General features: G+C 52.5%; 1 protein-coding gene across 1 annotated transcript in view; it reads right to left on the bottom strand.

Moving 5' to 3' along the window:
- Window positions 1-3,447: 3,447 nt before the first annotated feature.
- Kcnq4 (potassium voltage-gated channel subfamily Q member 4) overlaps window positions 3,448-13,433 on the bottom strand; it is a 50,460-nt gene continuing 40,474 nt past the window's right edge. Inside the window, exons 10-14 of the mRNA XM_059254887.1 lie at window positions 11,821-12,041; window positions 9,571-9,670; window positions 7,246-7,377; window positions 5,758-5,887; window positions 3,448-5,386 (exon numbers count right to left, since the gene is read on the bottom strand). Coding sequence (XP_059110870.1) covers window positions 5,174-5,386; window positions 5,758-5,887; window positions 7,246-7,377; window positions 9,571-9,670; window positions 11,821-12,041 — 796 coding nt within the window. The 3' untranslated portion in view covers window positions 3,448-5,173. The remainder of the gene's footprint in view (window positions 5,387-5,757; window positions 5,888-7,245; window positions 7,378-9,570; window positions 9,671-11,820; window positions 12,042-13,433) is intronic.

Here is a 13,433-nt window from a genome sequence, read left to right on the forward strand (position 1 = left end):
CAAGAGCCACAATTATCTCGTACTATCTTTAGTCCGCTTAATCTAATCGCCATTTATCACTGTTCCGCTTTGAATGTAAATGCCCTGCACAGGCTTGTATGTCTGAATACTTGGTCCAGAGGGTGACGCTGTTTGAGGGCGGGGTTGTGGAACCTTTTGGACATGGAGCCTAGCTGCAGATGCACACGGCCACAGAACCAGGGCTTGAGAGTTAGAAGCTATAAGTCATAAGAACTCAGCTTCCAGCCTGAGGTCTTTGGTTACTGTTCTGACAAGATATTAAAAAAAAAAAAAAAAAAAAAAAAAAAAAAAAAAAAAAAAAAAAAAAAAAAAACATGCTCCGGAAGCCGTGAACTCAGCCAAGTCTTCCCTACCAGGACAGACTACACTGTGTGAAACCATACGCCATTCTTCTTTTTAAATTTTTCTCCTCTATTAAGTTGTTCTGGCAGCTGCAGCTAAAAGGATGAGAAAGCCGGGCGGTGGTGGCACACGCCTTTAGTCCCAGCACTCGGGAGGCAGAGCCAGGCGGATCTCTGTGAGTTCGAGGCCAGCCTGGGCTACCAAGTGAGTTCCAGGTAAGGCGCAAAGCTACACAGAGAAACCCTGTCTCAAAAAACCAAAAAAAAAAAAAAAAAAAAAAAAAAAAGGATGAGAAAAATAACTAATACAGTTGCTGCCCTCTGGGCTGGGGACTAATTCCATTGGCAGAGTACTTATCGAGAATACATGAAAACCTTAGGTACCTTATAAACTGAGTGTAGTGGTGCATCCTGGGAAGTAGTGGTACGAGGATCAGAAAAGTCAAGGTCATTCTTAGCTATGAGTTTGAGACCAGCCTGGGATACATGACACCCTGGGGATAGAAGTGGGGAGGGGAGGGCTTGAGGAAGAAAGAAGGGGAGAGGGAGAGGGAGGGGACAGGAAGAGGGAGGAGGAGAGGCAGAGGAGAGTGGAGAAGGAGTGGGAAGAGGGAGATTGAGAGAGGAAGAAGAAGAAGAAAGAAAAAGAAAGTTGTGGCTGTTAGGTAAAAATTTTGGAAACTATCACCTCTAAGTAGCTTCCACCAACTCAAAAGTTAAGAATGACATCAGATCAGATCTGACACCTCAGCAAAGACGTCCCTGCTGCTTCGCTGTTATCCCATCCACCTGCTGTCCCTAGCAATGGATCTGGCAAACACACTGATTTATGACTGTCTTTTGGTCTATGACTATAAAAGTTCATGTAACCGCTTCCACAATAAAGATGTCACTCAGGGCAACCTGAATTTGTATCCCTGAACCAGGGTCACTCATACTTGGCTCAGAATACGTTCTTTCTCCCTTTGGAGCAAAGGTGGTCCCTTTGTGAACAGTCTTCTAAAAGATCGTAGTGTGAGGTCTGTGTTTGGTTGCACTAGGGTTGCCACTGAGTCAGAACAGCTAACACCATCCCAATAAGGTTGGCTGGCTAGTTCCTGGAGATGGACGATTTTGTTAGACTGAGGTTTGGGAGCTGGAGAGATGGCTCAGTCGTTACCAGTGTACACTGCTCTTCCAAAGGACCCAAGTTCGGTGCCAGCTCCAGGGGGATCTGGAGTTTCTACCCTCCAAGGGGCATTCGCATGCACACACCCACACAGAGACAGGCACATACACGTAGGTAAAAATAATAAATAAAATAAAACAAATAAATAAAATAGTTTTTAAAAGGCTGTGGGACTTTGTGTCTTCTTTTGCAGGGAGAGTTAGAAGGATCTTGTTTGTGTGAAGCATAGTTTTGTCTTATTTGGTGGTAGACACTGTCATATGGCTGTCTGATACGTGTGGGTTGATGTGTACCATTATTGACTGTTCAGGGGGGTCTGTTGTCATCCTTAGATTCCAAGAGCTTCTGTGACACTATGACTTTAAAAAAAGGAACAGCAGGGAAAGATCAGAAGGCAGATGTAGGGATGTTTTTACTTTCTTTCCCACAAGGCTCTGTGGTCGACGTGCATGCCTAGGCAGGCCTCCCTGTATCCCTACCAGAACTTCCTTTACATATCTCCAAACTCCAAAACTTGTCCTCTCTCTCTCTCTCTCTCTCTCTCTCTCTCTCTCTCTCTCTCTCTCTCTCTCTCTCTCTCTCTGTGTGTGTGTGTGTGTGTGTGTGTGTGTGTGTGTGTGTGTGTGTGTTAGTGCTAGGGACTGAACCAGGACTTAGAACATGCCAAGCAAGCGCTCAACCATTGGGCCACATCGCCAGTACCAAGCTTGTGAGTTTCAATGGTCCCAATGGCTTCCTACATTTTTGCTGTTCCAGGAAGGGTTGCTGTGTCCCACAACTTTCTCTAGGTAACCCTGGATTTTCTGTTCTTTGCTCTGCCTGCAGCACAGCTCTCCATTGTAAATCCTCCTTGTGGAATAAGTACCATTCTGGGTCTGACGTGAATTTGGAATGTCACCTGGGTCACTCTGACAATTAGAGATTAGTGGGTATAGACCAGAGGAAGCCTTCTGGGTGGTTAGTATCATTTGGTAAGATCCATAAATGCCAGGGTGGTGCTTCCCTGGTGGCTTAAGTTTATTGAGACCTTTGCTTCTGTGAAGAAGGGGAAGGACATGACTTTCCTACCACTGAGCCTTTTTGGAGAATCATTATGAAATATTGACAATAACTTGAAATGTTAACTGCTTATCATGCCCCAGGGGAATCCCATGGCTAAGGAGCCCTAGGTGTCCAGCCTAAACTTTCCTAGAAGTTGAAGTGATGCTAGAAGAGAACGCTTCCAATGAATGGTTCCTTTCTCTTCCCAGAGCCAACCGAACAAAAGGCTGTGTGTGCTGGGAGTAGTGTCGAAAGCATGTTTGAGGCCAGCCTGGGCTACATACCCTGTCTGAATAAATACCTAAATACCCTGTCTGAAAAAACAAAGGGCGGGGTGCACTGGCTGTGTCCTGATTCTAAATGTACAAATGGTCACATTATTTTTTCCTCATTACCAGTGCTTCTGTGTGTAAATGAACAAAATGAATTATGTAAATTATTGGAAGTCAAAGAGAAAAATCTACTATCTGCCATAAGGCTGAGATATGCTGAGACTCTGTCTCAAAAACAAACAAACAAACAAATAAACAACCCCCCACAAACAAAAAGTCCCCTACCATTGTTTCTGGTTTCCTGACAGGACAAACCACCAGGAAAGTAGTATCCACTTCTCACTGGTCCTCACAAGAGGCCCACTGGGCTGTGAGGAGGGCCAAGCAGAGGGATTAGCAAGCATTCCAGCACCTAGATTTACCTGTCTGTGAAGTCAAATCTATTCCCCTAGACACTTCAGTTATCCGGGACAATGTGTCTTTTCTTTTTCCTTGGGCCGTATGGAGTTGGGCCTGTATGGTTTACAATAATTCCAAATCTCATTTCTACCATCAAATCAGGAGCCTCAGCCCTCAGCCACCGAGCGCAACCAGGACCAATCACTTCCTACTGAAAACTTTAATGAAACCAATAAGTTAATAAGTTAACAAAGTGAGGTACTTGCACATCTGAGAACTGGGTTGGTGGGGGAACCTCGATCGTGGAAGGAGGGAGGGCTTCTTCCCATGTCTCCTTTGGTCACAGGGTAATCTTATTCTCCAGCCCCTCTGGGCAGCTGTCTCTGAGGGGGTGGAGTGGCTCTCTGGGGACGGTGCAACGCAAGTGAGACGAGCCAGGGTGGGCTCCATCCAGGGCATGATGGTACATGCAGATGGTAGGGCAGAGACTGGGCTGAGCAAGACTCAACCCAAGCCCTGGCACTGGTACATGCAGGTCCCAGTATGAGATGCAGACAGTCGGGCCTCAGCCCCTTGTTCCCAAGCACCCCCCCAGAGTGTCATCATTGGTCCACCGCGCCTAACTCCCTTGCCACCTGCACGGGCCTCGCAGAGGAGGAACAAAAGGGCGGGGATCCAAAGCTGGTGCAGAGGCCTGCCGTGTTTGGGCGTTTGTGCCGATATGCAGCGCTGCCGGTTGGAGTGAGATGGTGGGGCAGAGGCGGTGCAGGCGAGAGCCAGTTGCACTTGGTATAGCACTGGATAGTATGTTCTCTCTGGGACTAGGAAGAGGGCGTGCGTGCCTGGGTCCTCTCCAGTGGTGTGCAAGATCTGGAGGCCTAGGCCTGGGTTATGCTGTGGGGACGCCAACGCAGTCCTCAGGGCAGCCAGAGGACTCCTGCGGGAGCAAGTAAAACTCTGAGGCTGGGCCTGGGGAGACCTGTGGATGCTCCCTTTCCTGCCCAGGAGACCAAGTGGCTTTGTGCTCATGCCTCCAGGTGTGTGTGTGGTCATGTGCGTCACTGTGTGAGGCGTTCTGATGGAGAAATAAAAGGGCCATGCTTGTGTTCCTGGTGGTGGGCCACTGACTGGTAGGTTTGGGGAAAATACAAGAATTTGTGCTGTCAAAACTGTCTGGAGGACCAGTAGGACATCCAGCAGCAAGAGGGAGCCCCTGGGTGACACCTGCAAAAGAGCAGAAAGGCCCAGGCACCGTCCTTGGGAGAGGACAGGGAAGTTTAGGCCCCATGCTGGGCGGGGGTGGATGATAAGCCAAAGAACGGAGGTTGGGTATGGCCAAGCAGCCTGAGACCAGCTACTGCTGGGGCCCATCTCCCAGTGGGGGAGAGGCAGAGGAACCCCATGGGGGTCCCCAAAGTTGCATATTTAACATAGTTTGCATATATGGTGCCCATCTACCTTATGGCAGAGTCCTGTGCTTTGTGGGCACCTGTGGGGGCACCTTGGGCCCATCCCCGAGTGGGGCAGGGCTTGGCAGGAGGGCTTCCCTGCTCTGCCTGGAAGGGCGGGCCTGGAGACCTCACCTTGCATAGCTAGAAGCTGGTTCAGGGACCAGGGCCCCAGCGCCCTGCTCCCATTCCCGGGACAGAGCCCCTGCCAGGAGGGTCATATTGAACCTTAGTGGAGCCGGCAGGGTCCGGGAGTGTCCAGAGGCCTCCGGGCAGCCACTGCTGCGGCCCACCACGTGGCCTGGCATTTCGTGCTCCTGGGGCGCTGGTACCTGGCATCGGGTAGCTCGCCCACCCAGACAGCTCAATACTGTGTTATGGCCTCTCTCCCTGCCAGGGAGCGAGTTCAAGTAAGAGGGGTGAGGCCTCGGGGTGAGTCCGAGGGGCAGACCGAAGGCTGCTGCCCAGCCCCTGAGAAGCCCTTCAGTCCATGTTGGTGCTGACTGAGCGAGAGATGCTGAGGGTCTGTGCCGAGACGGAGATGTCCTCGTGGTCTACAGGGCTGTGGTAGTCCGAGGTGATGTCCGGGTCAAAGAGCGGCACTTGCACGGTACCCAGGCTGGCCGAGGTGCCAGAGCGCAGGCAGCGCGAGTAGAAGCCCAGCAGCAGATCCAGCTTGTGCTCGATGGACTGCACCTGGGGGCGGCGCGGGGAGGGGCGAGGCTAGAGGGGGTGTTGGACCCGAGGGCGGGGCGCCGCTGGGGAAGGGATGGGCCTGGACGGGGCGGGGACGGAGCTCGGGGGCGGGGCGTATATAGGGGGCGTGGCTTGGAGATGATTAGGACGCCAGGTAGGAGGCGTGGTTAGGACCGGCTTACGCCTTGGGGATCCTTCAGGAATGGGGGTGAGTGGGCTTTCTTGGAGCCGGGCTTGTTTGTGGGATGGAGCTTGGCGGATCAGAACTCAGCATGTGGGCCCTGCTAGGGCCCCCAGGGGCCAAGGCTCGGCACTGCAGCCGTGCTGTACAGCTATTTCAGCCATCGGGTGGAAGTCCTTCCTACACTCACCTGCTTCTCCACCTTGACTACGCGCCCCATCATGCTGATTTCATCCACTGCCTCCGTGTCCGAAGGCCCCTTATCGCCCTTCTCCCTAGTCTTGCGGTCCCCAGGCCCTCGACCCACAATTTGGTCCACCCTGTGGAGGGAAAAATAGACTGTCCAAGAGACTGAGTCGCACTGCGCCTCCCTTCCAGGAGAACCCTTGGTTGACGCTGACCGGGAAGACAGACCGAAGTTATGGTGGGAAGAGGCCACTTCCCTGCCCAAGGGAGGCTGAGCCTGGGAGACACCAGTCCCTGCTTTGAGAATTCTCCAAATAACAAGCGGAGCCTCCTCCGAGGTGAGAAATGACGGGCTGGGAAAGGGAATGCTGGAAGGTGGACAAGGCCGGAGCGGATCCCACCCTCTTCTGCGCTCGCTCGCTAGTTCACAGCAATGCAAGTGTTATCTTAACCCTCTGCCCACAGCCCTGCTTCCTTTCCCTCTGAAGCCTCTCTAGTCAGACTTCCCCTCCCCCAAGTGAACTCCATGTTGCTAAATCCAGTGATCAACTCAGTCCTTATTTACTTGACCCAACAGCAGCAGAGGTCACATCTGATCACTCTTTCTTCCCACAATCCTTTATTTGTTCTCCCCCCCCACCCCTTTTAGACAGGGTCTCTTGTGACCCAGGCTGGCTTGAACTCTCTAAATAGCCAAGGCTGGACCACTGATCCTCCTGCCTCTAGCACCCCTCCCCCCAATACTGCGGTTGTTGTTGAGACTGGGGCCCCCCTATGTTGCCCTGGCTGACCTGGAACTCTCTCTGTAGACCAGGCGGGCCTCAGCCTTACAGAGATCCACCTGCTTCTGCCTCTCCAGTGCTGGGATTAAAGATACGCACCACCATGCCCCACCTCAAATGTTATTTTTTGAGTTAATGAATGAGCATACAGTGAGAAAATAGGGCACATGAGAAAAGAAAGCTCTAGGCAGTTTGGGACTTGATATAAAAGTTCTTCCTTGATCCTGGACCTAGGGGACATGCAGGATTCTAGAGGCAAGAATCGAAAGGTAACTTGCTTCACCTTGCTACTTGGGAGATGGGAAGTCAGTGGTTACTGTGGGTCAGTTACTTCCAGACCTGGAGACAGGCCTCCTAAGGAAGCTGTCAAGGCATGAATATGGACTGGACTCATCCAGAGAACTATAACTGAGGTTGTTTTGTTTTTCAGCTTCCAAGCAGCCTGGAAACTGCGAGCCAGGGATCTTTTGGTTTGGATTTGATTTCTGATTTCTTTGTTCTTTTGAAGCAGCCATCTTATAGCCCAGGCTAGCCTAAAACTCGTGGTCTTCCCGCCTGTGTCTCCCCAGTGCTGAGATTACAGATGTAGGACAGAAAGCCTCCTAGAGGCCCTTGCCCACCTGGGCAGTACCCTTAGAGAGCACAGACAGCTCACCTGGGCTGGGACCCTCAACTCCCTCCCACTTCCTTCTCAAAGTCTGCATACCCACCGAGCTTGCAGGCTCTTGATCCGCCCCAGCATGTCCAGATGCCCTGCAGAGTATTGCTCGATAACATCCTTCACATCATATGGCCGCAGTGTCTCCTTGAATTTCCTTTTGGCTACCAGGAACTTCAGAATCCTGTTAGAGGAGGGGGATGTCTGGCAGCTGCTCTTGTTCCAGAAGGGGACTCTTTTCCAATCCCTTCTCTGCCCCTTTGTCCAGATCCAGGTCATCTGCTTGGACCACTCCAAACAACCTCTGCTGGGTCCCCAGGCTCCTTACCTAACCATCAGGCTCCCCTTTGCCCTGCACACCCACAGGCTGGCTTGGTGTTTTCTCATATGCCCTGCCCCTACAGCCTCATTAACAGAGGAGGCGGGGAATGGACCCGTTGTCTCTCAGCTCAGTGGGACATGGAGCTTCTAGAACACCAACTGCTGCTGTTGGCTTAGGAAAGAAACATTGCATTCACTCTACACATACTTGGCAATTGTGTGCAGGGTTTTGGACACCCAAAGGGAGATTCGATCCCTGGTTACAGAAAGCCCAGGTCTAGGGTGGGAAGCTGGGAGGGGGCAGGCAGTTGGGGGAGACTAGAGCCAGGTTCAAAGAATAGGAAAGGAGAGCTCGGAGCCATGGGAAGGGAGGGCCTCAGCAGGCAGAGCCTTGGGTGGTGTTTTCCAGCCAGGGGCAAGAAAGCTGCTCCTGCTCTGAAGAAAGGAGCTTCCCAGAAACAGGCAGGGGAGCCTGGCACAGCACTAGCTGTAAGGAAGGGGCGGGGGCTGGGTGGAGAAGGCACTGGGCTGGGGAGGAGTCATCAGTTTGCCTCAACACGCTTGCTCTGCTAACTTCTGGAGAGAATGTGTCGGGGTGCTCCGTGGTCTAGGCATGAAGACCAGTTCTCAGGATGAGCCTGAGCTGGGAGGAGACAGATTTGAGCAACCCAGAAGTCGGACAAGAGACTTCTGAGTGCAAATCTAAGTTGACTCCTATGGCTGGAGACAGGGTAGGCAGTGGTATCATCAACTGCCTGACTCAGGGAGGTGGGCAGAGGAACAGTTTGGGGGCATTCTGGGTGTGTGTGTGGGGGGGGGGGTGCTGTGAGGCTGCCAAGGAGAGCCAGCCTGGCCCTCATAGCTCAGATACCGTGTCCAAGATGGTGGTCACAGAAAGGGAGAAACAGGATGTATGGAAAGAGGTGAGAAAAGGCCTGACTCTGAGTGGAGAGGGGGACCCAGCTGGCTGATCTGAAAAGGAATACAAGAAGAGGCTGTGGGTAGGCTGGTACATGAGCCAGGGCACAGGCCAAGGGAGCTGAGCTTCAGTGGCCTCCGGAGCCCAGCTGCAGGCTAGGAATGAGACCTAGCCAGGACTCCTCGCCAGGAAGCTGGGGCCAGATCCACACTGGGCAATGGCTACAGGACACAGGAGACCAGTCCCTACTGAATTATCACAGCAGCCAATATATCATGGCTTTCAAAGTGTTTGACCAAGACTTATGTAAAGAACACATCTTACCCTGCAAACTAGTACGCATACACACACAGATTGAAATACAAATTCCATAAGCATTATCACCCTGAGTATGAGACATTCAGTCTCATATTTTTTTCTTTTTATTTGATGTTTGAAGCAGGAGCTCCTGCAGTCCAGGATAGCCTCAAACTGTCGATGTAGCCAAGGATGACCTTGAATTCCCAAGCCTCCTTCTTCTACCTCCCAAGTGTTAGGAACACAGAACTGTGCCACCATGCCCAGCTTCAGGGTTTTTTTGTTTTTAAATGCTGCCATGACACACTGGCAGTATCACTGAGTTCTCGACCTGTGGTATGAAGAGTACTGCTCTTGAGGACGTCCTAGGAGCAACAGAGAGGCCAAGACACCCAGGGAGAAAGTTTGTGAAATAGAGACAAAAGGAGCTGGGGAAGAAAAACACGTGTAGAATAGGTAGAGCCTGTCCGAGGTCTCTGTCACCGCTCTGGGGATAGAAGGAAAGAGGCTGCCATATGGTTGGAGAAGGAGAACGGGGAAAGAGAAGCAGCGAGGCTGAGCTGGGAAGACGGGGAGGACATGGTATGTGTAAGGACAGAGACTGTGATGGGCAGCTGTGCCACTGGCCACCAGAGCCAGGCCCTCTGGACACGTTGTGTGTTGTGTAGGAGCAAACGGTGCTGGAAGCCATATGCTCCCTGCCCACACCTCCTGCACTCCAGGCAGGTAGCAGCTGGCACCCTGGGAGCTGTGCCAGGCCTGGCCATGAGGACAGGCCCAGATGGGGAGCAGTGACGGGTAGCAGGTGGGAGAGCTGCTCACCTTGGGCTTCAGCCTCACCTGACAGAACGGATGACCGTCTTCACAGCAGGCATGACGTCATCCACCGTGAGCTCACACTGGTAGCTCTTCTCCTCAGCTACTTCCTCCGAGGGGCCCTCTGGAAAGACAGGAATGGAACATGAGGGCCAAGGGGTAGTAGAAGAAGGCTCTCCCAGTCCCCATTTCCATTAGCAGTGCTTGTAAGAGGACAGAGATGTAGAAAGGGTCCAGAACCTTCCTGAGGCTCGAGGCAGACCAGGTTCCTGCCTTCCTGGCTGGTGGCTCTCATCGCTCTAACTGTGTTACATGTCCTTTTGCCTCTTCTAGTGCTGGGCAGGGCAGACATCTGCCTGGTGACAGGTGGCTGCTTTAGAGGACATATGGTCTAGCCTGGGACAAAGGTGATGCACACAGCCTTGGAGGACATGCTATGTGTTACTTCTTGCAGGGCTGGAAGCCCCAAGGAAAAGGCATTTATTTGATACTCTTTATAGAGTCTTGTATGGTCTTCTCTTCCAGTTGGGCGTGAGGGGGGTTGGAAGGGTAGGAACTCCAGCTAGTGCCCCTGCCAATATCTGCTACAAGAAAGGCCCTTAAAGCGAAGATGGGAAAACAGCTTCTCAGAGGCTGGTACCCAGTGCTTCAGGAGGGTGTACTTTCCTCACCACACAGGAGGAAGGTGACCCCAGGCATCTTCTTGTGCAGGCAGGCTTCCATGGGTCAGGGCCTCCCAAAGAACCACTGGTTTGTGGTGTTAAGTAACTTTCCAGGAAAAGGCTGAGTCCTCAGTCCTCAGCATCTTGGCACAGCACAGGCAGAGGCTTTGAGCTGATCTCTCCTTCCAAGAACAACAGGAGCATCCTGTCCTCATCCTCCATAACTTCCTGTCCTCATCCCCCATAGCTTCCTGTCCTCATCCTCCATAGCTTCCTGTCCTCATCCTCCATAGCTTCCTGTGCTCATCCTCCATAACTTCCTGTCCTCATGCTCCATAACTTCCTGTGCTCATCCTCCATAACTTCCTGTCCTCATGCTCCATAACTTCCTGTGCTCATCCTCCATAACTTCCTGTGCTCATCCTCCATAACTTCCTGTGCTCATCCTCCATAACTTCCTGTGCTCATCCTCCATAACTTCCTGTCCTCATGCTCCATAACTTCCTGTCCTCATCCTCCATAGCTTCCTGTGCTCATCCTCCATAACTTCCTGTCCTCATGCTTCATAACTTCCTGTGCTCATCCTCCATAGCTTCCTGTCTTCATCTGCCATTGGATCTATTTACCCTTTCTTTCTGTACCAAGAGCCTACAGTATATTCAGCAGGGGCAAGGAGTCTGTCAGGAGACCCCATACATCCTTCCCATTTTCCAGAAGAGGACACTGAGGCATAGAACAGAGCAGCCTCTTGCCTAAGTCCCAGTGAAAGCTAGAACCCAAAGGGACCATCTTCCTCTAACAGTGGAGAAATGGCCCCTGCCAGACCCCTAGCCACAGTGGCATCAGGCCGGGCTGGTGCAGGTGACAGCAGACAGCACTTTTGGCCAGCCTTGCTTCAGGGTAAGAGCTCTCCCACTCACATGCTGAGAGTCTCAGTTTCCATGTCTACAGGGTGGAGGCAAAACGGAAGTAGCTAAGAGAAGCAATGGACACTGTCCAGTGGGCATTGTACACAGGGTTATGACTCCTTCCAAAGTGCCTCGAGAGCTGGCTGCTGCTGGGCACTTACTATGAATTCACTCTCCTGTTCGACTTCCGAGGATCACCTCACTTACGCCTCAGAATCTTTCTCTGAAACAGATACTGCTATTGCCCCCATTTTACAGATGGGACCCAGAGTGATGTGGTCACTTATCTAAAACAAGTGACGGAGGGCCAGTGAGATGGCTCAGTGGAGAAGAGTGATTGGCATGCAGGCTGATGACCAAGTTTGATCCCGAGGATCCATGTAGGAGGGAGCCGACTCCCACAGGTTGTACCCTGACTTCCACTCACACAGACATGGACACATACACACCATAAATAAGTAAAATATAATTTAATTTTAAAAAAATTAACAGAGCCAGTAATCAATTCTTGGAAGCCTGGTTCCAATCCTGTGCTCTGCCAAAAGCCCCCTCTAGATTCTCATTTGATTATCCTACAGTCTGGAGACTGGGTTATAGCGAAGAGGAAGTTCTGATGCCGGTTTTCTAGAGCAGATGACCTGAGCCAGCCTCCCCCCCCCCCTCCCTGCCACCTCCAGCAGATGCACTTGACCTCTGGGGCTTACCCTCAGCAGAGCTGCGGGGCTTAAGTCTTAGAGAGGCCCGGAAGCGGGTGCGGTCATTGAAGCTCCAACTCTTCTGCACCTTGCTAGGGCTGGACGCCTCACCCACCTGCTCACTGCTTGGAGAGGTGGGTATTGGTGGAGGTGCCAGGTGCTGTTTGGAGGGACCTGTCCGCTTCTGGGAGCTGCTCATTCGGATGCGGTCTTTGATGCCCATCCGGCTGCTGGCGGGGCATGGCGGGCCAGGGAAAGGGTCAAGTTAGCTGGTGCTGAAGCAGGTCAGCAGGCAGGTGGGGACAAAGCCGACCTAGCTGATCTAGGGGTTAGCTATCGGGTCTGGATTTCCCACCAGTTATTTCCTCGGGTGTGGTGAGGGGGGCCCTGATGCCTACAGGAAGCTAGGTAGGTCAATGGGGACATATCCCTTCCCCAGCCCCACCTCCCACTCTTTCCCATCACCATCCCCAGACACATAAGGGTCACACAGGAGACAGATGTCAGAGTGAAAGCAGTGAGAGAAACCGGAAGGAAGTGAGAGACAGGAGGACAGAGGATCCCGGACCAGCCCAGGTAGGTGGGTGGAGAGTGGAGGTAGCAAACCCTGTGGGCACAGACACTCTGTAGGAGGAGCTCACTGGTCAGGCACACAGAGCCAGGCTCTGGGCCTCATTGTACCCAGGGGTTGGCTTTGTGGAAGCGAAAGTGTGTGTACACGTGCACCCGGGTACACAGCCACCCTTGTGTATACACAGTGTGTATACATGTGGCCATATACACTTCCCCCTCCCCCACTGCTGGAGCCATCTTATCCCACACTGGTCAGGTCACGGCTTCAGGACCTGGAGCCACTGCATAAATAGGACGCTGCAAACTTAGGTCTCTATCCCAGATTTCCATGTGTTGTTAGCTGGGGGGGCTGTGTGATGTGATGGCCTGCTGAGGCTCTGAATGTCCAGGACACAGCAGGTGCTGGTCCCCTCCGTGAGGATTTGTGTGTGGTAGCCTGTTCTCCTGTGGTTTTCCCTGCCCGAGTTCTGCTAAGATTGACATCCCACCCACATGGTCTTGGAGCACCTGGAAGGCTCATCTTTCTGCCTACTCACCTGTGTGCTTGTGAACACACGTGTGTGCAAGAAAGCTTGTGCTCCCTTCTCTTCCTGCACCCTGCTCCCCGTCACTTCTCCCAAACCTTGGAGGACAAACAGAAGGAGGCCTCCATTTCCCTCAGACAGGCCCCAGTTAACCAATACCTGGTAGAGCAGCTCTGTGTCCAAGAGGTTCAAGAACCATGCTATGCTGTTGGTAAGACCTCAGCAAGCATCCTCCCCCCCACACCCTGCAGCATTTCCCCTGCTGGAGAACCCCGGCTGACAGCTCCAGAGGTTCCCACACCAAGTGTCTAGAGCCGTAGTGCAGGAAAACACCAGCCAGGTTCAGACAAGGCTTGAGAAGAGGCAGAGGTGAAGAGGGGGTCCTAGCCCCTGCCTGAGGTCTTTCAGATCAAGGGCTGAGCAGATAACAGAATCTGGTTTCCATATTAGGTGGGAAGCAGGGCCTCCATGCCTAGGGCATGGAGCAGAGAGCAGAGCCAGCGTGATGAGGTGGGGGAGTGGACC

Source organism: Peromyscus eremicus, chromosome 2 (assembly GCF_949786415.1).
Source record: "Peromyscus eremicus chromosome 2, PerEre_H2_v1, whole genome shotgun sequence".
NCBI lineage: Eukaryota > Metazoa > Chordata > Mammalia > Rodentia > Cricetidae > Peromyscus > Peromyscus eremicus.